General features: G+C 30.6%; 1 protein-coding gene across 1 annotated transcript in view; it reads right to left on the reverse strand.

The window, feature by feature from the left end:
• LOC106468745 (nuclear pore complex protein Nup107-like) overlaps nt 1-23,397 on the reverse strand; it is a 123,516-nt gene that overhangs the window by 59,265 nt on the left and 40,854 nt on the right. Inside the window, exons 8-14 of the mRNA XM_013929188.2 lie at nt 18,200-18,264; nt 15,982-16,117; nt 15,280-15,351; nt 9,491-9,585; nt 8,811-8,940; nt 1,616-1,678; nt 1,003-1,185 (exon numbers count right to left, since the gene is read on the reverse strand). Coding sequence (XP_013784642.1) covers nt 1,003-1,185; nt 1,616-1,678; nt 8,811-8,940; nt 9,491-9,585; nt 15,280-15,351; nt 15,982-16,117; nt 18,200-18,264 — 744 coding nt within the window. The remainder of the gene's footprint in view (nt 1-1,002; nt 1,186-1,615; nt 1,679-8,810; nt 8,941-9,490; nt 9,586-15,279; nt 15,352-15,981; nt 16,118-18,199; nt 18,265-23,397) is intronic.

The following is a 23,397-nucleotide window of genomic DNA, read 5'->3' on the forward strand; positions in this document are numbered from 1 at the left end:
ACAAGAAACAAAGTACTTACCCAATCTTTTTTTTCTTGCTCTCAATTGTCACTGATAGTTAAGCCTACTTTTTTATACTAATGGTAGTAACACACCAAAGAACATATACTAATAACATGCAAAAAGTAGACAATATCCCCTAACTCTCAGAATTTTTCTGGATTTCTAACTATGCAAGAAGAACCATTACAAATTCATCCAAGTTAGTGCTTGCATTTTCCCCATGGGAAAATATTTGCACTCTGAATGAAATTTACGATTATCTGTTCAGAAGACAACGTAATACAATACATCATTTGATAGATGAAAATCTTGGCTTTCTACTGGTTATAGGTAATAGATAATTAAATGTAATAAAGAACTATTAAAAAATCCTGAAAGAGACGATGTGACAGGTGGGTGTGGCAGTAAGGGTCTGATTTTCTATTTGATAGCTCTGTAACCAAACAAAATTGAAGGCTGTAAAAATTATGGTTTTTCTGCACAATGACAATTTTATAGTGAGTAATTTACATTACATTTCGCACATATTCAGGTGGTGATGGATAAAATAGAGAAAAGAACATACCTAGAGAAAATGTCACACTAGGGGAAATTCAGTATTTTTTAAATATTGCCTTATAGAATTAAGAACTTAAAATTTATACCTGTGACGAAAGGGTTAATATCAAAAACAGATACACTGAAAATGGAGTAAAAACCAAAATCTTGCTGTCAGATTTTGGTTTTTCTTATCAACCATTGAGAAACTCACAGTTATATTAAAAGAATTGTTATCCTCAGACTGTATACAATAAATATGTGAAACAAATTGTTATCCTCAGACAACACAATGAACATATTAACCTGTTACCCTCTGTCACTATACAATAAATATATTAAACTGTTATTCTCACATTCTAAACAATATATAGTTCAAAACAAAGTAATAACAAAAAGATGAATGTATAGCTACTTATTAACTTGTTTTTATGTTATTTTAGTTACGTTAAGCCATCATACATCTTCAGCAGCCTTCCAACACACAGCCTTCCATACATCCCGGCTGTTAAGATTTCCTTCAAGTGGTTGTATTTGAATCCCATCATGAATAATTTTTTCATAGTTTGGATCATGCTGTAGTCGCCAGCCATCTAATGCAGCAGCCAGCCACATATATCCACAATTCTCAGCTAGTTGCTGAGCCTACAAATAATAAATAAATAATCAATAATCTGTTCACATTCTTCTCCTAATGAATACTTGAACAGTATTATTTTAATTAAAAGTTTTACCTTTCAACAAATTACACATGTAATAACAAAAGCCAATATGCAAGACTTCTATATACTGTAAAACAGTATAGAGTATAGAACATGCTGTATCCTAGAATGGGTTTTCCTAATTGTAATACAGCACATATGAAAGTTTACAGTTCAAACATATTTGTTACTTTTAAAACCACTACTGAGTTCTCACACATGCAGGTTAAAAAAACATGATTTTACTACAAAATATTTATGCAGAAAATTTCAGAATATTTGAAGCTTTTTTTTTAAAAACAAATAGAGTATAGAATTTTTAGAATATATTTATAAAGAAGGAATGCAGCCCACCAACAAAAATGCAAACTCACCATATCCAACTGACCGGCTCGAACATGTGCAAACATACATTTCAAAAGCCTGTCTTCATCTTCCTGTTACAGAAATACATAACAAGTATACAAATGTTTATATATTCATATAAAGTATTATAAATAATAATACCAAGCAAAATGTAGAATTTATTTATTTATTTGTTTAGCTGTAAATATTTTTTTTATTTAGTTTGACAAATTTTTTCTACAAATTATAAAATTTAAATTTTCATTCATTTATAAATGGCACTATCTGCAGGTTTGCTTATCCCAATTGTTTAGTGTCTTATATGCATGTCAGCCTTTTAGCTTAGTTCTTTCTGAGTAGCTATACATTCAATGAGTCCACTTCAAGTTTATATTTACCTTAATGTTCTGGAGATAACATTAACATCTGTACTTAAAGCTACGTCATTTGGCAAGATCTCACCTGGATTTTTATGTATATCACATAGAGTATGCCCAAAGTTATAACTCACAAAAAGTTCCAGTTTTATATCTTGGTTTCATTTATTATCAATGCTACTACTCTCATGTACTTTTCTCAGTTTTCATACAGCTCTTACTGAAACACTGCCTCGGTATGTTGCACAGAGTATCCTTCATTAACCAGAACTTTGATTTCTACACAATTGTCATTTGACATTTCTGTCCTGCAAGCCATGTGTGCACCACCACACTACTGCCAAGAATAGTATGAATGACTGTTCTTTTATAGACCTTAAATGTTGTGGCCTCACTTGATTGGTTGGATGATAGCCAATCATAATGTAAACTATGGACAAGTGATTATACTCTTGAGTAATTCATTTCCTTGCAAGAGAGTGGAGAGAAATGCTATAACACTTGCATTTTTATCCATTTTATGAAAATTCCATATTTCTTTCCAATACCATGAAATGCTCTCATATTCAAGATAATTAAACCATCAACTTGAGAAACAATGTTAAGTAAGAGATCATATCTATAGTATTATGTAAAAGTTTTAAGCCAGTTTGCTTAAATATTCCTAATGGAATGAAATATGATTTTGAACAAAATGTAGAATTTAAAAGTATATGCAATGAACAGATACATCAGTTTTAGTCTTGCTGTTTTTAACTTTATTAATAACAAAGTTGCTTACATATAAAATTTCCTATTGTTGTGTATTGTAAAATACTGATGACTTTATATTCTTATGTTCAGAACAGTTAAACACTGAAATGTCTAGAATTTCAAGAGACAACTAACTTAGCATTTGGTTTCAATATAGCCAGTATGATAATGCTCATAAAATGTGATATGCAATCCAACAACTGACTAAGAAATACAGAGAGATTGCTTCAATAGCAGAATTGAAAAGGTGTAAACAACCAAAAGCATTCACTGAACGAAGTAAACATTACCAAAAAATTCTTTAAGGAACCGAAAAACATCTAGCCAGAAATTAACATAAGAACTAGCAGAATCATCAGGAGTACATGTCCATTCTTCCACTGTATGAAGCTTTTCAGTGAAAAGTGATTTAAATGGACAAGTGACTATTAAAAACCTTTCTTACATAAAGGTAAAGATATTAAAATAGGTCAAACATAAAGAATGAATCCAAGAGCAATAGAAACAAGTCTTTTAGACTGTTGAGGTCTAACCTGAAATATCTGAGTTTAAAAAAGGCAATATATAAGAATAAGAATAAAAGGATGTATGCTTAAAACCAACTATGAAGCATGCTGGTGGGTCCATTCAGATGTAGGATTACATTTCAGTAACTGGAATGGGAGATCTGATGGGAATCAATGGATATAAGAAGATACTAATATATCACATTCTGTTTTTCTGAAAAATAACTGTTACATGATGGGTTCATTTTACAGCATAATAATACTCTCAAAATATAACAAATGAAGTCAAACTGCACTTGCACTGCTAAAAGAAAAGTGAGTCATGGACATCATGAAGTGGCTTACACATATTCTATATCTCAAAATTCTTGAAGCAGCATGGGACCATTTAGATAGAGAAAAGAATAAAAAGCAACCAGTCTCTAAAGATGATCTTCCTTTCGTTGACTGGTTGTTTGGCATTTTATGACACAAAACAACTAGGCTGTCTGTGCCAAACAACCAGTAAAAAAAAGCCACAAGAAAAATACAATACAATGAAAAAAAGAAAATAAGTTAAAAACTAAACAATGCTCAAAAATTAGGCAAAGATCTAAGTAGAAGTGAATAGGTCAATGGCCTACAAAAAGCTGAAAACACAATCAAATTGGACAATGTCATCATCTCCAATGACACCATCCTACATCAGAGGTAAACCCTTAGAAAATACATGTCTAAAATGGTGCCACCGCTCACATTTGTAACAACGGCACAAAAGTTACACATTGGTCATTGTGACCTGAGTGTCACAATGACCAAACGTTAGTGGATCAGTCAAAAAACTGTGACCAATGCATGGCATAGCCAAGACAACTTCCTCTCATTGATTGTTATGGAAATTAGACAGTCAAACAACAACAGTAGGTTTGATCTGAAAAAGCTTGTTATGAAGTTGCTCACACCAAATCGATTCCAACTGGCAAAAAGTTGGGCCTTGATCACAGGACCATAGTTCATATACGGGACAGATACAGCTGGACAGTGCCAGAGCAGATAGACTTAGCTGCACTGTCAGCATGCTTGTTCCGTGGAATACCAATATGGCCAGCTATCCAGAAAAACTGGATGGGAATGGATGACAGAGAAAACTGAGCCAATTGTTTCTGAATGTCTAAGAGAACAGAGTGAGAACTTACATTAAGTGATTCCAAGGCCAGAAAAGAGTCCGTGTAATAAATTGTACAGTTAGTGTACTGCTTAGCTTCTATGTGATCCAGAGCAAGAGAAATGGCATACGACTCAGCAATGAACACGGAAACTGTAGAGGGGATACTGTGAACAACCACCGAGCCACAAAAAACCATGGCAGAGCCCACGGTATCAACCGATTTTGAACCATCCGTAAAAACTGGAACAGAAGAATGGTTTGAAAGATGTTCGGCAAACAGAATATAGTACTTCCTCAGATGACTCAAAGAAAGGTCACAGGTGAGGATGATAATGAGCCATAGCAGAATGGGCTGATCATCAGACTCAGCAATATCATCCAATGCATAGCCAAAGCCGGAGATGATCTACAGAGTCCAACATTTTCAAGGCAGAACCATTGACTAGAGAACCATAGTTCAGCTTGGAACATACGAGAGCATGATAGATCTTCAGCACAGAACATTGATACGCTCCCCAAGAAGTGGAAGAGAGGACACAGAAGATGTTCAGTGCCAGCATACACTTGATACGAAGCTCTTAATATGAGGAAGTCAGCTTGCAGTCAAACAGAAGCCCCAAAAATTTTGTCTCAGGAACCACGGGAATAACAACACCTTTGAGACGGAGCTCAGGATCAGGGTCTAAAACCCTGTTGGCAGCAAAAATGAATGCAAATGGTTTTAGATAAAGAGAAGGTGAAACTGTTTGCTAAGTTCCACCAGTCTGAAGCTTCTGCTCAATAAACCTCATGTTCAACAACCAAAAATAAATGTCAAAGTCATTGACATCATAGAGAAAGTTGTGTAGTGATAACATTGACCTTGATAGTGAAAAGTTTAACACTCAAGACACAGCCCTGAGGAACTTCAAGTTCCTATGTGAAGGATCGGGACAGGGTCAAAACCATACAGAATTGCAGAATGAAAAACGAAGTACAGGAACAGAATGAGATGGTGACTGCTGTTCAGTATTCCAAATGTGATCACTTTCCTATCGATGAGTCTTTTTAGTTTTTTTGTTTGAGTCACTGGGTGCAGTATCCATAAAAATAGAAAAAATCATTGCCCGCTGACCTCACCCACCATGGAGCCCTATGAGGGGGGACACACTACAATACCAAACATTGACAATGTAGCTACGACAGGATTTCATGGGCACTATACCCAAACACCAGCATTAGACACAATGTCCATAACACCTGTTGAGAACATACAACACTGACACTTAGTTGACCCAATTGACCCTGTGAGATCCACCCCCAAGGCTACCCGTCTACAGGAATTCAAGGCCAGAGTGAAGTGTTAAAGTGTCACTGACATAAACTAACCCATCAATGACACCCCTCAACAACCAGGATCCTCTCCACCCCTTCATCGGATAACATGCATGGCAAATAAATGTGTGGATGTTTGGATCCCAGAGGTAAACTGTAGATACAGAACCTTCCCTGGAAAGTCCCCTCACAAATGATCTTTCGAATGTACTTTTTGATGATTGGGATAGTATTACTGAAGAATTTTTATGGAAATTATGAGAAAGTCATCTATGATGATTTCAAGTGGTTTTGGAAGATAAAGGAGGATGTGAGAAATATTAAGTAATATATGAACCTAACTTGATAACTGTATGAGAAGTATATTTCTTTACTTTTAAAACATTTTCTATCTTATGAGTTCCAAAAACCTATTAGCTACCTAAAAAATTTCATATGGCTCAAAATTTTTACACAGTACTATATTACTACACAGTCACGTTCTACATAGCTGGGCCAGAAACAGTCCATTTAGTTATTATCTTGCTTTAATTAAAGAAGGCAGTATCATAAACAAATATGTTGGATACAAGTGATGTTTTTAGTTATTATTACAAATAATTTCAAATTATAGTGTGTTAAACGTTTTGTCAGTTATAAGTGAGAAAGTACTTTTAAATCAACTTAGAGGAATCACAGTCAATATAATACACTAAATACTGGAGCACACTAATATGCTGGAAAGTAGTCAGCATCTTAACCTTAGGTTTTAAAAGCAAAAGACAAATTAATGAAGTAATAATGCTTGGAGACAGCTTGAATGGGTAATGAAGAAAAACTTTAATATAAGTTTAACATAATAGCAAATGTACAATGTTTCGACAAGGTTTTGTCATCATCATATTGTTTGACTATGTTCAGACGATAGTTGATTATATTTTATGCTTTACAATTATTGATTAATCTTAAATTTTCAAATATAATTTTTGATCTCTTTTCAACTATACTTGGATGTGTTATAAAATCAGAAATTACAAAAACTCATTTACTGGATTGGAACTACAGCACTTCCTAAACTAAGTTTGAAAATACCTCTTAACTCTCTCTGACCTTGTAACCATTTTGTGCTTGTTATAGTTTTAATGCTATAATTTTTAACACAGTAAGCATATCTTCACAAAATTTTGCAGATTATCAGTAAACATTACAAGGTTTTGGTACACAAAATATCAGATTTATTTATTAAGTTTTAAGAATTTTTATGTAATGTTTTTCTTATGCCTTTTTTTCTTTTTGAATGTTGACTATCCAACATGCAAGGTAATTTTGATTTATAATCAAAAATATTTGTATGCATCAGAAAATTTCAAATTTCACATGCAAAATCTCTATAACATCCAGATGATTATCAAACGTTTTTTTTAGAAAACTATATTTTATGTTATTTTCACAAATGTATCTCTGTACGAGTTTGGGCAATTTGACTGATCTCATAACCACCATAAAAAATTAGGAAATAGATATAAATTATGCTTTTTTTGTTCTAGAATGACTACAAATTATAACACAAAAACACAAATGTTTAGTCTAAATAACTTAAATCTCATAACATTATACATCTATATATATATGTATGATTTTTGTTTTATTATCGTTTCAGCCACAGCTGGCTAACATTACAGAAATTGCAATGACATGGCACAACCTAATATATAAAACTGGCCTTAACAAAGTGACCTGTCTTAGCTGCATTCTAGTGGACCAGTATTTTGTAAAATACAGTCACATTTCAGTTCTAATACATTATATATGTATATAAATTTTTACTATTTACAAATAAGTTCTTAAATTTCAGTTATTTTTCTTAAAACATAGAACAGTAAATAAAGAAGTATAGAAAACAATTATCTCTTCTAATTATGAACTTTGTACTAGTTTGCCGTAATTTGCTAATCCTTATCAAATTTTGCATGTGGAGAATGAAAAACAATTTTTTTTCATGTTTTATATATGAATTTTGAAATAACAAAAAATCATAAATTACTATATCAATATCAAGGTATTCCACTATGATTTACCAAGCTTAGTAACTAAGCTGTATTTGGGTCTAAAAAACTATGATTTTTAAAACTCACTAATGTCTTACCTTACCATATGGAATCTAGCATAAAAAGGAAGAGTTTCCCATGCAAATACTATACAGAGGCTGAGAAAACCACTAGGGAGACATTCTGAGCTTTCCATTGGTTATACACGTCACTGGGCAAAACAGGTGTACATAAGCAAATAACTTCAAAAATGGAAGAGGTGGGTGGGGCCACCTTGGTTTATTCAATAAATATATTAATATCTCAGAAAACGAAAAATATAGGAGGTTCTTATTTTATATTCTAGCTTGTTAACATCAGTAATTTGAGTGTGTAATTTGTAAGAAACTACAGACTTTGTATTTGGACATCACAAACTATCTTATTTGAACCAATGCTGCATTGGTTATATACCACGTTATATATATATATATATATATGTATGTGTGTGAAACAGTTTTTTGGTGAATGACCAAATCCTGAGATTAAGTGTAACATAAACATCATTTCCACTATTTTTCAATGAACATTGTCAAAACACTAAATTTACCAATTCTATGTACATATATTGCAATTGTCAAAATTCATTTAATGACACTATTATTTAGCTTGTAAAGCAACTTATCAAACTATAGTCTTGTCTTAAAGGACAAAAACAAGTAAAGTGTTTTATCATCTTAAAGTCTAATTCATTGTTAGTAATTCTCTTCTATTTTTTGGTGTTTTTGAAACAGAACATTGTTGTGATTTTTTATTCCCAACGAATATTTTTATGCAAACTCTCACGTAAATATAGTCCTCTCTTTCAACTGAATGATCAAGAGAACTTTAAAGTAAACCTCAATGTACACATTGCATATCAGTCTGAAAATTTCTTCTACTTCACTTTTAATTCCTGTTTCATTTAAATTTTATTTAAAAACCCTATCTGCACTTTTTATTTTGTTCAATACAGGATATTTAATATTTACTCTTAAAAATTAACTATAAATAAAATCTACAAACAATGTGGATATGCAGTATAGTGTCTTCTGTTTTACTTCCTTTCCTCACATACTAACCCGATCAAGATCGTGTAATGAAGAATGTTGGCGTATTGGAGCATCTGGATCCATCTCATCAATTAACCTGATTGTCAAGGGATCTATTATCCTTTTCTGCTTGTTAAGTAAAGTTTCAAGTGTGTTTTCCCTGTTCAATAAAACAAAACCAAATGTAACAATTAAATATTTTAGTACCACATTAACTAAATGTTATCCAATATATCATTCATGGAAAAGAATTTCCAAAAATTAAAGTAAATTTTAGTTAACTAAACAGACATTTTGTATCTTTAATTGAAAAACACGTGTACTTTTCTATCTATGTTAATAACTATCAAAAACACTTCAGTTAGAATATTCAGGATGAAAATTTAAAAAACCAGAACAATTTAAAAATATATAAAATAGTAGTATTACTTTACAAAGAGTTGATTGATTCTTCAATGCTATTTCTCAAGAACATAAAGTCTGATCTTTCACACAGTCATTAACTACATGTGAAAGAGTGAATTCATTAACCTAGTACATAATATACATGGGGTCTAGTTAAATAACTTTTATCAAAGTGAAACATGAACATACAGAGAAATTAATGTGAATTAATTATTATTACTAAAACCATGTGGCAAGCAGCTAAATATATATATATATATATATATATATATATACAGTCAAGTAAATAGTCAAATAAATCTCACCAAGCTACCCCACTTTCAGAGAAGAACTTTACTTTGTTTTGGTGTTTGTCTTCAAAATCTTCGGCATGATTCTGTTCTAGCCAGTCAACAACAAGCTGGTATGCAAAATAATGTCATATAAGTAGCAACATTCAGAATATGCTTTTTCTTACACAAAATGCATAAAAAAAACATAAAAAGAACTAAAACAACAAAAAAAGCAGATAAAAATGTTTCCTACAATCTTACTAAATAGATTTATTTGATTGATAAAAAAAACAGTTTAAGTTGTCTGTATGTTAACATATGTTCTATAATATCTTCTTTGAAATGTTACTGTTAATGATTCTGATATATTTTTTATCATTCAAATCATGAATAAATGCTCTCATAAACTAGGAAATAGCTTTATTTTTGCTTGGAAACAACATAAATAACAATTTACTTTAAATAGATCAATTGCACAAGAGTTCATATCTTATTAAGAAAAAAATAGTTTTTAAGTTTTACATATTTCTTTATGATTAATTTTACATTAGGAAAAAAAACTTAAATAACTTGAGGACAATACTTTTTAACGGGTAAGTACAAAAACAGCAGTGGTAAAGTAGTGTGCAAAATGGGGGAAAAAAGAAAACATACATACACAAAGAAAATTAAATTAATTTAAAAAAAGGAATTATGATCTACTGGAAAGGTGAAATATTACCACAGTTTGATAATGTAATCAACACTCCCAGGTACTTCACATAAAAAACATTCAGATCTACGGATAAAACATGGCAAACTGTTATAACTTTCAAGAAATATCATAAATCCTCAGTGACTTTATATAGTATATCCAATGGTGAGGCCAGAGCAATGTGCTTTCCATGAATCTAGAAACATTTGAATATATGGGATATGCAAATTGTACATTACTACAAACATGCTTGAAATTGTTTTATTTAGTGTAATGTTCAACAACATTGGAATTTTGTGGAATAGTGAAAATCACTTCATCTGGTTTTCAGTCTGCAGTTTGGCAGTGAACCATTAGATCATAATGGGACAGGTGTACGTTGCATTTTATGTCTTGACCAAACAACCTTACCTCTAGTGTCCATGCACCTAATTACCATGGATATCAAGAAATTTTAAATTAACATATTTCAACAAATCACAAATGACCCACATCTGGTTTAAAATTCATAAAGTTTTAAATTAGTCTCCCAAAATTTTGATGAGATTTAAACCCAGCTTTTGAAACAACAATGAAAACAAACTGCATGAAACACCTCTCTCTCAGCATTACTGAGATCATGTCTTTTAGAACAACCAGCATTTATTAAAGACATGGGAAGTGCTACACCAGATAAGAACAAAATCATTACTCTCTCCCCATCCTTCTCCATGAAACACTTGTCTACATAATTTATGTGAGGCAGTTCCTATTCTATGTTTGCATAATTCTTTTACCTTTAAAATTAGGAACTTTACACGTTTGATTTCAAAAATAATCAATGTCAATTATCATAATTTCCAACTATTTACATATCAAAACAACTCCAATTATTTTCAGTATCATCTAATAATGAAATACCTTCAAAATCTGGTTATAATTTACTGAAGAAGCTTTTGCAATTAATCTAATAATTGTTGGATTACTTGACTGTCACACTCTAACTCAACAAAGTATCTATTTTTCTTTGTTTAATTCAAGAACTTTAATTTTTTATGCATTATAAAATAATGGGCCCAATATTTATGATAAAATGTGTTTTTTTTCAGACTTCTTACTTCATCCATTAAGGATACCAAATCAAAGGTGTGTACAAACAGCATTTCAGTCTATCTTTTGTCTCTAACAAATCAATGCCCAGGAAGTTTTTTGTTTAATACTAGACTCATCAGCAGTCTTAATAGAAGTTTTGTCATAAATATTAGTTCTATTGTATTAAAGTGCTTTACCAACTTTTAGCATTTAAAACAAAACACACATTACAATTTCACCTTCTTTCCTGTCTTTGCTGTAAATGTTCCAAACTACAGAGATGTTTCAAAAATAGTTAACCCTACAATTACCAATAGGATCAGCTTTTTAACACATTTTCTTACACTATTTATCCACCAAACCGCCTGTGGGTTCTTAAGTTTTTTTTTATCACAGGATCCTTATTTACATGGGAAAAAAAATAGTTAACAAAAATACCATAGCTATTGCTATTAATTGTACAAGACATTACAGGGGGTTTCCTATAAATTTTGTTACAAAAATGTGTGATTTCAGTCAATATTTCTGATCGTTCTTTAAAATGAATGCTCTAACAGGCACAAAACATAAAATTACTGAATATGATGCAATAACTGGACCCCATTAATAACAAACAGTGTAAAAACAAGTTGATAATTTGAAGGTTAATACTTGTCATGCACTATCTTAAGTCAATAAAGTTCCTACTAACAAATCTAGTTTATATATATAAATAAAAAAAAAATTGAAGTTTAATGGAACTAATGGATCAAACTAATAAACATATTACATATATGTGTGTATTAGTCATACACTTATTTATCGAGATTGAAAAATGGTATTTTCCAAACTTGCAAATGTACAATAAGTATCATAACATATATATAATAATTTTATCATTTTACAGGCACATAAATGGGACATATGCAACTCTACAGAAAATTGGCTTGGGGTTTAGGGACTGTCAAAACATACCCTACAACCCCTCACCACAAAATTCTCTCAAATCTGCATCAATTTAGTCAATTGAAACTAGGTTCATAATCTCTTGGAATCAATGACAGCTGTAGCATTTTCATAAAAACTTAAAGTATACAACTACAGAAAGAATAAAAAACATCATAAGAAAAATTCAAATAATTTTATTTTTTTCCCTTTTGATTTCTTAATTTATTGTTTGAATAACATCAAACATTTACATCATACAAAAATAAAACTGCTGGTAAATAACTAGAATATTTATCAAAATAACCACCTCACCTTGCCTAATTTAAGACATCAGATACAACTGAATTTAGTGAATTAGTGTAGGCAAATGTGAAATTGGTTATAAAGTGGATGCCCCAGGTTTGGAAGCTTCCAACTACATACGAGCCACATTTTGTGATGGAATCCAATATGGAAATGAGTGAAGAAAGAAAGGATATATATATTTATGCCAACTCAAAGGTGTTACTTAAACTTGTGTTTACTGAGTTAACTAACCATAGTAACACACCAAATTTTTATAGTGAGTCAAACTTACCTAAACATTATTTTACTTGTTGTATTTTTATTTATATATCTTTGTCTATTTTTAACACGATAAGTTTATTCTTTATTATCCATATAGTATTTCCTGCATTCTTTGATTGGTGAGAAGTTAAAAAAAGGATGGCAATATGTCTAGAAAATAAATTATCCTGATCAAATTCTTCAGCACTTATTGCAGCAAATGCCTTTTGGTTTCTAAACACAGAAACTAGCTTCATTGAAAAGTAATAATGTGAGATGGGAGCAGGATTGCTAACCATCCATAAATATACTGACTGCGAGTTAAATAAGTCACATTTACACTGTCAACAAACCTGTTTAATTACATCAGTAAAAGAAATTCAGTGTCAGTGAAGATAGCCCACAGTTTGTCTTTCTGTTAGTAAAACAAAATTGTGAAGTTGGAAACACTGCTTAATAAACTTGCCCTGTCTTTAGATACCTTTATGTTTTTTTTAAAATATTAATGGTGGGCCAGGCCTTTTTGGTTTGCTTCCTGTGATAGTATTGCTTAACAATTATAATGAAGTATCTAAGACAGGCTATGTTTATGAATAATTTATATTTTTAATGACATTTTTGTATTTTACTGATAGAAATATATTATATGCCATATCTAAAGAATTCATTAATGCATGACATTAGTTACTGAAGATAATGTACAAAATAATATTTCAAATGTATTTTATTACAGTATGCTCGGTAGTTTTGTATATAAATACAATGGTAAAATAATAGCTTTGCAGGAATACTTGTTACTATTTGAAAGTCCAAGTTTTTATTGATTCTTTTTGATATCTGTCCAGATAATAAGATATATGTGTAGGTGGGGCTGACTCTCTGTATTATTGACACACTTTAGGCATGTGTTTGATTGTGCAGCCTGGTCTTGGAAATCTAACAAAAAATTAAATACTTGCATCACATCTGCATTTAGTCTATATACTGCATTTTATGCTTATTACTTTGCCCAGAAATAATGAAAACTTGTCCAACAACAATAAGGTCTACTTGTACACAAAAAGTTCATTTAAAAAATTAATTAAATTAATTCATGTAAGCATATTAAGTGAAGTATGTCTAACAGGTAAAGTAGATGCAGGAGGGGCTATCAAAAACGTGCAATGTTCACTTCAAGCTAATCCTTATACTACCAATATATATTAGATAGTGTATGCATAATGGATGCTGGTTATTTCAGTTATGCTATGACAAAAAACACACTAGATTACATAAAACAATATTTAATATTTAAAATATAATTAAATTTATACTTGCCAAGTGACATGCTGAGAAAATTTATACAATAAGCCCTATGTTTAACTTGTTTTGATATCAACTGGGGTGGAAAAAAGGAGGGATCATTCACAATCCTTAAATAAGAATAATTATTTTGTTCTATATATTGAGCTTGTGGATGTGTTCCTAATAAATTAAAAACCAACAAGACAGGATTTAATGTTATATTAAATTATACTAGAAACAAATTACAACTATTTAAAAATATATAACAAACACATAATAACCTACTAACTATACAAAGTGTTATAATGAGTCAATCTTACTTGTTCAACAAATTCAATCAATCACTCATTTATAACCATCTCAAGCTAAATACAAAAAAAAGTAAACCAATTCTCTCAATATATTCAGCATTTCCATAAGAAAATAATTTAGAAGTCGTTTGAAAATCAGGGTAAATGTCACAAGAATGCCCAACTTCCCCTATGCATTCTGAACAATTTATAAAACCAGTAATGGGTAAGCAATCTTTTCCTTAATCCATGATGACAACTAAGAGTTACTATTAATGATTTATTTACTAAATGGTCCAAAACAGCAGATTATAAAACCTTAAGCTAGTACTTTCAATCACTGACTTAATGAACTTCTGTTTTATTATAACAGAAAAAACAGTACAGGCTTTACAACTGAACTTCAAAAATTCATCTATTTGTTTTCTCAAATTTACACTGAACTTACAAACTTGAATTATATATATACATGACATCAACTCCTTCATAATAAATATATAGAAACTAAAAAAATAATTACAAGTATAATGCAGCTTTGTAATTAAAAACTCAAATAGTTGCTTAATATCAATCATTCTTTGAAATTTCAATTTTTAAAAGAAATAGATAATTTTTTTATTAACTGAAGTGCTAGCAGTGAACTATATTTAATAGAAATTCTGATTAAGGATTATTTTCACCATTTCATGGTTTCCAATGCTTTGAATTAGAGAGAATTTTAACAAATACCTACCTACCTTTAAGAACAAAATGGTAGTGCTTAACGTTCTACATGAGCATGAGTCATGTCACTACTTATGTATTAGCTAAAGCATGGAAGAATGCTCCCTAATAAATACTCTCATAGAAACATGGGATATTACAACTGTGTAGGAAAGAAATAACATTTATGTTCATAAATCTTAGAAAGGTTATGAATGCTTTAATGTACACATTTCCTCAAAACATATGCATACAATTTTCATAGCTGTATAAATTAAAAATATGACGTGCTAAAGCTGATGACTTACTTGACACTGCCGAATAAAAGAATCCCTCTCATATAAATTATCAATAATTTGACGATCGCTTAGGTGCCTTCCCTAAAATCAAGAGACAATTACTTATTTAAAAATAAAAATATCAACACACATTTAATGCAATACTGAAGAAACATAACTCTAGTTTAGTGATAAAGTTCATAGAAGAATCAAATGCTTTCATACTTTTCAATCTGCCAATTTAGAATAAAGTGTATTATGGTTATACAATCTTCATCATAAAAAAAAAATACACAAGCTCAAAAGAAGATTACCTAATGAATTCTTACACAATAATTTCATTTTCTATACAAATATTTTTGTTGTATTGTAGATTTTCTGTATGTGTCTAGGTTTACAAATCTAGATGTTAACTAAAAATAAAATACTGAATCAGTAAGGAACTGAAGGAAAATATGAGACATATATTTCCTGAATAAAATAAATAGCCATCTCTTATGGCAAAGGTAAAAATGAATGATTTTGGTCTTAATTTTTAAACAAATGGAGAAATCACTGTCTTAGAATTTTTTTAAATTACAGGATTAGCCACTAAAAACAACTTAATTACTTTTAAAATTACCATTCTGAAATGACAGTGATTTTGAGCAATTATTTTAACAAGCACAAAAACTTCAATTTAGATGTTTTATGATTTTTAAAAACTATGGAAAATTTCAAATTAAATCCTACCAATGTATCCATCAAAACCATATCTGGATCTTTTACAGACTCTGTCTGAAGCCGATCTTGATACAGAGTGCGAACTAAGCGCCAGGAATTTCTTTCTAGTTCTAAAAGATTTAATACTCTTATTGTGTTCATAAATCTGAAAAAAAAGTAAAAGTTTTATAATATTATTGTTACTATGTCAATTTTATATTTTCAAGAACTCCAACTGACAGTTTTTATGAACAAACGTACAGGTTCATCAAATATTTTAGTTTCTATTCTTCATGATATATTAAAACCTCATTATTCAGCACTCAGATGTGAAAAACATGATTTTGAATTGTTGTAAGCTATTACACTAAAGACAGAGGAAGAAAATATATGTACTTATAATAAACATAATACAGTTCCTTTACATCAAAGAACAAAAAAAACCTTGGAATACATTCTTGTGAAAATGTTGATGACATTGTAGCTCAATAAAATAAAAAATAGCAGGACAGTACACTTAGCAAAGAAGGTATGTTGATCGGCAGGATTCACATTTTATCAAGTAATGGGCTTACCTTTGGTGATATTACAACTAGTAACACATGTGCCATCAGCTTTTTCTTGTGTACCTTTCTTGAAAATGAGTTACTTTTTTGCAAAGCAGATTGAAGTATAGCAAGATTTCAGACTACACCTCTCAGGAATGTTCCAAAATATCCCAAAGTAATTGTATTAAACCAAGGATGTGCTATGAATAAGGCAGACTCTAGATGTTAATTGTCTCAAACCACTTATAGACACTGTGAAAGTTATGGCTTAATCAATTATCCTGATCCTTAGAATTTCATAAATGTATATAGTTGTCTAGAATGTCACAATACAACATAACACTCAAAGCTTCCACATCTACAATTTTGTCATTGTTTTTCTAAAGTTGTAAACAACTGGCTGCAGCCCTTCCATGAAATCCAACACAACATAGAGTTCTCTACATACAATGGGTGCACTGGTCTATTTATTCAAATCATGGATTTACTGCCAGATTGGTGATTTAATTTCACAGCACACTTAAAGTTTACTTGGCAGAGAAATTGTCAGTTTTGGGTAGCAGAGCCAATAATCCACATATTCAGTAATCTTCTACATCTTCAGTGCATCATCTAGAGTCTAAGACAGTGAAACTATCGATGCAAAAATTCCAGTATCATTTCTCTGTGAAGAACCTGTGAGCTCCTTTTCTCATAGCATTTTCACTCATATTGGTTGTCTGTTACTGACCCTCATACAGCTTACATAAAATACATGGAATTTAAGTGTGTACAGACCCATTACTATCTGGGGAAATTTTCCCAAAATTACTAATGGTATATTGTACATATGTAATAAAGTTTAACTTTAAAGTTTTTATTTTCCAACCTTTTCATTTAGAAGAACTGTGATAACTTTGATATAAATGTTCTTTGTCACAGTTGTGAACTGTCCATCCATAAAGAGTTAAGAAAATAGTTTTTTAACCTCCAGAAAAATGTCATTCTTTATATCCCTTAATTATATCCTAGTATCTCGATTATAAACTTATGACTTTTGTAATTTTTACAAAAGTCTAATGATTTTTGTAATTGGAATAAATTATGCCTAAATTCTCTGATTTTAAACTACACTATAATAAACTCTCAACAATAAAACAAATTACAAAACAGATTTTCTTTAACGATGCAATTTCTGTAATTATATTATGTTTTAAGTTTATTTTATTACAGAGCAGGTGACTATTAACATTTATTATTGAGTTTTTTCAATGTCGATAATTGGATAGTTTTTTAATTCAAAGTTATCTGTCATTTGTTGTTTAAAGATTTTAATCACTTGAAAACAGATATTTTATTTACAAATGTGGTGCAAGATTATATTATATCCATTATGCAACAACTAATGTCCTAACTGTAACAAGAGTTTTAATCTATCTAAATATGAACACATTTCATAATTTTAGGACAGTGTAACAAGGGACAAAACATTTATTTACAGGCACTATTGTCTGATACACTTACATTTTCCTATTACATGTGAAAAAAATTATTACTAAAACTCCAGAAATGTAGTAGAATATTGAGAAGTGGACTCTTTTTCTTTTCAAGGGAATATTCATACATAAAGCTTACTCTGACTAATAATTTGAACAAAAAATATTAAAAACTACACCTAAGCCATTTTCTTAGTGACATTGAAACAAAAAGAAATAGCTTACTTGTTTTGAGAAGGTACAACTTTCTTGACCACTTTTCTCAGCATTACTAACTGCTCTGAACATAGCTTATAAAAAACAAAAAAGAAACATTATCACCACCAGGCTTTCTTCTTTTTTGACATGAAGGAAGAATAATAAAATGTTAGTGAATTCATTTGTTAAATTGAGTTATGTATAACACAAAGTTATCCTGGTTTTATTGCTGATAAGAAATATTGAGTTACTTTGAAGTACTATAAGAGAAAACACATCATCACAATCCCAGTGCCAAATATATATATATATGAGAATCAATGAATAACAAGACAAATACAGCTCCATAAATAAGCATTCAGTCTCCATATTTATTTACAATGTATGAGAAAAAAGGAACTGTATACACCTATAGCTTCTTAAAGAAGTTTCATGCAAGCTTAAAACAATAAATTCCCTTCTACAGAAAGTTATTTCATGAACTATTAATCTGAAATACAAGGTATTTACAGAATGCAAGAAAAATTCAATATCTTTCTTCAATGACTAAAAGAAATGTTTTTAAAATTTTTTCATTAGAGTAACTTTTACTAATCCAGCTACATTAGAAAAATTAAATTAAATATATACGTATTGGGACTGGAAAAAGTCAGCAGGAATACATTATACAAGCATTTTCTAATCAGATAAATGATAATGAAAACATTTTGCTCAAAATAAACTATGAATTTGAAATTTTTAAAAAATAATGCTGCTTTACAACACCATAAGCCACAATTTCCAGAAACAATCACTGGTTTACCAGACAGCCCAGTATAATTTCAGTCAACTTTAATTGTAACATAACTGGATACAAACCTTTGTCAGACAATCATTCAATGCAAGGTTAGTTGAGCTTAAATGTCATTACAAAATTTATTTGTTTCTAAGAATTTCCTTTTCCTAAAGAAGTATTTATTTGCTTTTTGTCAGATGATTCAGCTCTGACAAAACTCTATATGATATCATACTAAATTGTCCCTGATGTTTGTGAACAACATACTGTGATAAAAAACCTCTATGAGAGACTTCAAGTAAGATAAATCTACCAAAGTACACTTCACTGAAGCCCTTAATAAACATATATTATTTCTTTACATTTATATGTTCCTTGTGTTCATTTTATTCTCTGAATTACATTTCTAAAACTGGACTTTTTATGGATACTTGACTTTCATCTTGGGGACTCCAGTGTATCTGAATATTACAGACAATAGAGGTTGAGTATATTATATAAAAACGATTTTGGAGCCTTACCACATCACTGCAATCCTTGTCACTAATTCTGGTCATGCTCTATGTCATGAGTGTGCATAGTGGAAATAGACCTGAAGAATAGTTTCCATTGCAAAAGGTTCTGTTAGAAAGCTGTCATGCTTAAAGCACACCACTCCTCCCAGGGAGAGTTGCATATAAAACCAAGCATACGAAAACAATGGTTTTCAGTTCCCATTTCAACAGTCCAATCACATAGTAACCTCTATAGCAGCTTGTCTTTGTATGTAATAGCATAAATACCAGTTTCATTCTCCAGCTGCTTAAGGTATGCAACAATTGAATGGATACGCTGTAGAAGAAACTTGTATGCACAACCTGTGTCGCTTTTCCAGAAAGAAATCCTTCTTATTTAACTGCATACTATTGCTTGGAGCACATGGACAGCTTTTTCCACAGACCTTTACATTTGTAGTTTATCATCTGTTGTGGTTTATCCATATAAAATGAAATTAACCCAAGTTACACCAGATAGGTCTGCTCAAATAACTGGAGCTTCAATCAAGATATCTCTTGCAGACTAGACTGATGTCATATAAACAAAATAAATATTGACTCAAAAGTGAAATGTAAAATGCAATATCTTTATTATATGATGTAACACAAACACAATGTGTGTACCTGCTTTAATGTATAAAACATGTTGGACCATTTCCATTATACTGATTCTTCCTTTAATCTATTATAGCAAACTCTTGAATCAAACCATTTGAAATGGAGACCCAATTTCAGAATAGACTATGTTATTAAAGACAAAGTTCCAGATTGTTTAATCCTATCGACAAGGGTCACGAGTCAGATGCCATGTCATCATGTTTGTTGACTCGCATTCAAAATCTGATTGAACTACTATTTTATGAATTTATGTCAATACATTTGGTATCAAATTGTACATTATAATTCACATTTTAGTATTATACATTAGTTAATTTCTTAACTTAAAAGTAAATATAAACAACACCCCTAAATATCGATTTTTGTGTCACGTGGTATGTTGAATGCAGCATTAGTTCAAATTAGATGTTTGTGAAGTCCAAATACAAAGTCTATAGTTTCTTACGAATTAGATACTCAAATTACCAATATTGATAAGCTAGAATAAAAAAGAACCTCCTATTTTTTCTATTTTCTCAGATATTAATATATTTATTGAATCAACCAAGATGACCCCACCCACCTCTTCAATTTTTGAAAATACTTGCTTATGTACACCTACTATACCAATCAAAGCCCAGAATGTACCCCTAGTGGCTTTCTCAGCCACTATGAAGTATTTAGGCAGCAAACTCGTTCTTTTCATGCTAGATTCCAAGTGGTAAGGTAAGTCATTAGTGAGCTCGAAATTTCATATTCTTTAAAACCCAAATACAGCTTAATTAATAAGCTTGATATATTAAACTTGAATTCTGTGTTATTGATATAGAAATCTATAATTTTTGGTTATTTCAAAATGTATATATATAAAACCTAAAAAAATTTACTATGTTTCACATCCTTCACATGCAAAATTTGATAAGGCTTAGCAATTTATAGCAAGCAGCAAATATGTACAAAGTTCATAACTAGAAGAAACAATTGTTTGCTATACTTCTATATTTGTTGTCCTACATTTTAAGAAAAATAACTGAAATTTAAGAACTTGTTTGTAAATAGTAATAATGTATATGCATGTATAATGTATTATAACTGAAATGTGACTGTATTTTACAGAATACTGGTCCACTAGAACACAACTAAGACAGGTCACTTTGTAAAGGCCAGTTGTATATTTTAGATAAGTAACATGAGTGCAAGTGCACCACATCATTGCAACTTCTGTAATGTTAGCCAGGCACAGCTAAGAGGTTAATATAATAAAAATAATAAATATATATAATGTGTAATTTTATTAGATTTAAGCTATTTAGACTAAACATTTGTGTTTCCATTATAATTTGTAGTCATTCTAGAATGAAAAAAGCATAATTTATATTTATTTCCTAATTTATATGGTGGTTATGAAGTCAGTCAAATCGACCAAACCAGTACAGAGATACAATAGTGAAAATAACAGATAAATTATAGTTTTTTCTTAAAAAATGCTTGATAATTATCTGGAGGTTATAAAGATTTCGCATGTAATATTTGAAAATTTTCTGATGCATAAAAGCATTTTTAATCTTAAAGTCAAAATTACCTTGCATGTTGGATAGTCAACATTTAAAAAGAAAAACACATGAGAAATCATTGCTTAAAAAAATCTTAAACTTAAGCCTTTTAATGTTTATTGATAATCTGCAAAATTTTGTGAAGATATGTTTACTAATTTAAAAGTTATAGCATAAAAGCTATAACAAACACAAAATGGTTATGAGGTTGGTCTGTGGAACTAAGCCCATGATGAAAGAGTTTAATGCCACATTTCTTAGCTTCTAGTCAATCTACCAATGTGAATGATTATGGTGGGGCCATTACCTCTACACATCACCTAAACAACTGTTGAAAGCCAATGCTGTCAACATTTTTACACATATCATATTAAGTAACATTCTCTCTGGGTAGTAAAAGGTATTACCTACTGTTGAAAACACCAAATATAAAAAAAACAAAGCCAACTTCACGATGTTTTTTACCACGTTAAGTGAAACTTGCACATATTCAGAACAAAAAAATGAATACAGAATACACTTTATACTTCTACAGGAAGATAGAAACACATGATATATTCAAATACCACACTGTTACAAAATGTCATAATTTTCTTACCATGACCAGAGTAGGTCTTTTTCTTGATGGTCTTGGTTACCCAAGTAGATCAATATTTCTCTATTTTTTAATGTCATCAAGTTAAAGAGCTATCTCTGTCTTACAAATTCTAAATCCCCAATCTGAATACCTCTTTATGATCTAATCATATTAATATTTTACTTTGGAAAAGGCTGTTATGCCCCCTTCCCAAAGCACTCAAATTTTCAGTGGCATCACACTACCTACAAAATGTCAAAATGTAGTTCTTATCCATTCCATTGTGACTTTATATAAGCTGTCCTTGTTAAATGACTAGCTGATTTGCATATTCAAAATCACTTTAATATAATATACTTAACCTTCTGTAGTTATTAAGTTACAAGTTGGTACTGTAATTAAAGAATCTGTTTATTGCAGAGTCTATTTTGAATGTGCTTCTTTTTCTTTGTGATTCTCTAGTACTGTAAAGTATGGAAAAAGAAAATGATATTGAAGGACACTTATAAGACCACATAGAAATAATGGTGGAAAGAAGGAAGATTCAGTTGTGAAAAGCACAGGATTTGATAATATCTCAAGAACAATGAGAAGCACTCACTTAGACCAATAACTTTTGCCTTCAATTGTTATGTCTACGCTCTCAATCTCTATCCAAGGACAAGCTGTTGAAAGGTAGCTGGAAGAAATACCAGCTGAAATTTTGCAGAAATTTCAAGTATACAGAAAGCAAAAGATTAGCAATGGTGACAGCATCTTGTAGTGACAGAACCAACATAAGAAAAAAAAGTTTTATGAAAGTAACCTGCACCACCTGTTCAAACATATAAAAGTAAGTCCATAACTATGACCATTTGGATTTCAGTTCCAAGCTGGAATGACCATCAACATTATAACATAGACAAAAATGATATAAAGAAACCAAGCAGCTGATGTCACAGCCACTGAACTGCATCTGAGAGCAAGCAGGCAGCTTCCACAGAACCTGAAGTATCTAGTTAAGGATAGTGTTTAATAACATGAACAATGACACAGACAGGAACTCAGTGAATTCTTCAAGAAATTTTACTAATGTGTTTGTGGGATGAGATAACCAATTAGATGTAATTCATGTACATTTACTATCAGTTAGCTACAACACAAGTGGAAGAACCTTAACCCTATCGGCACAGGTACCCTTTACTGCG

This window comes from Limulus polyphemus, unplaced genomic scaffold (genome assembly GCF_000517525.1).
Source record: "Limulus polyphemus unplaced genomic scaffold, Limulus_polyphemus-2.1.2 Scaffold3143, whole genome shotgun sequence".
Classification (NCBI taxonomy): domain Eukaryota; kingdom Metazoa; phylum Arthropoda; class Merostomata; order Xiphosura; family Limulidae; genus Limulus; species Limulus polyphemus.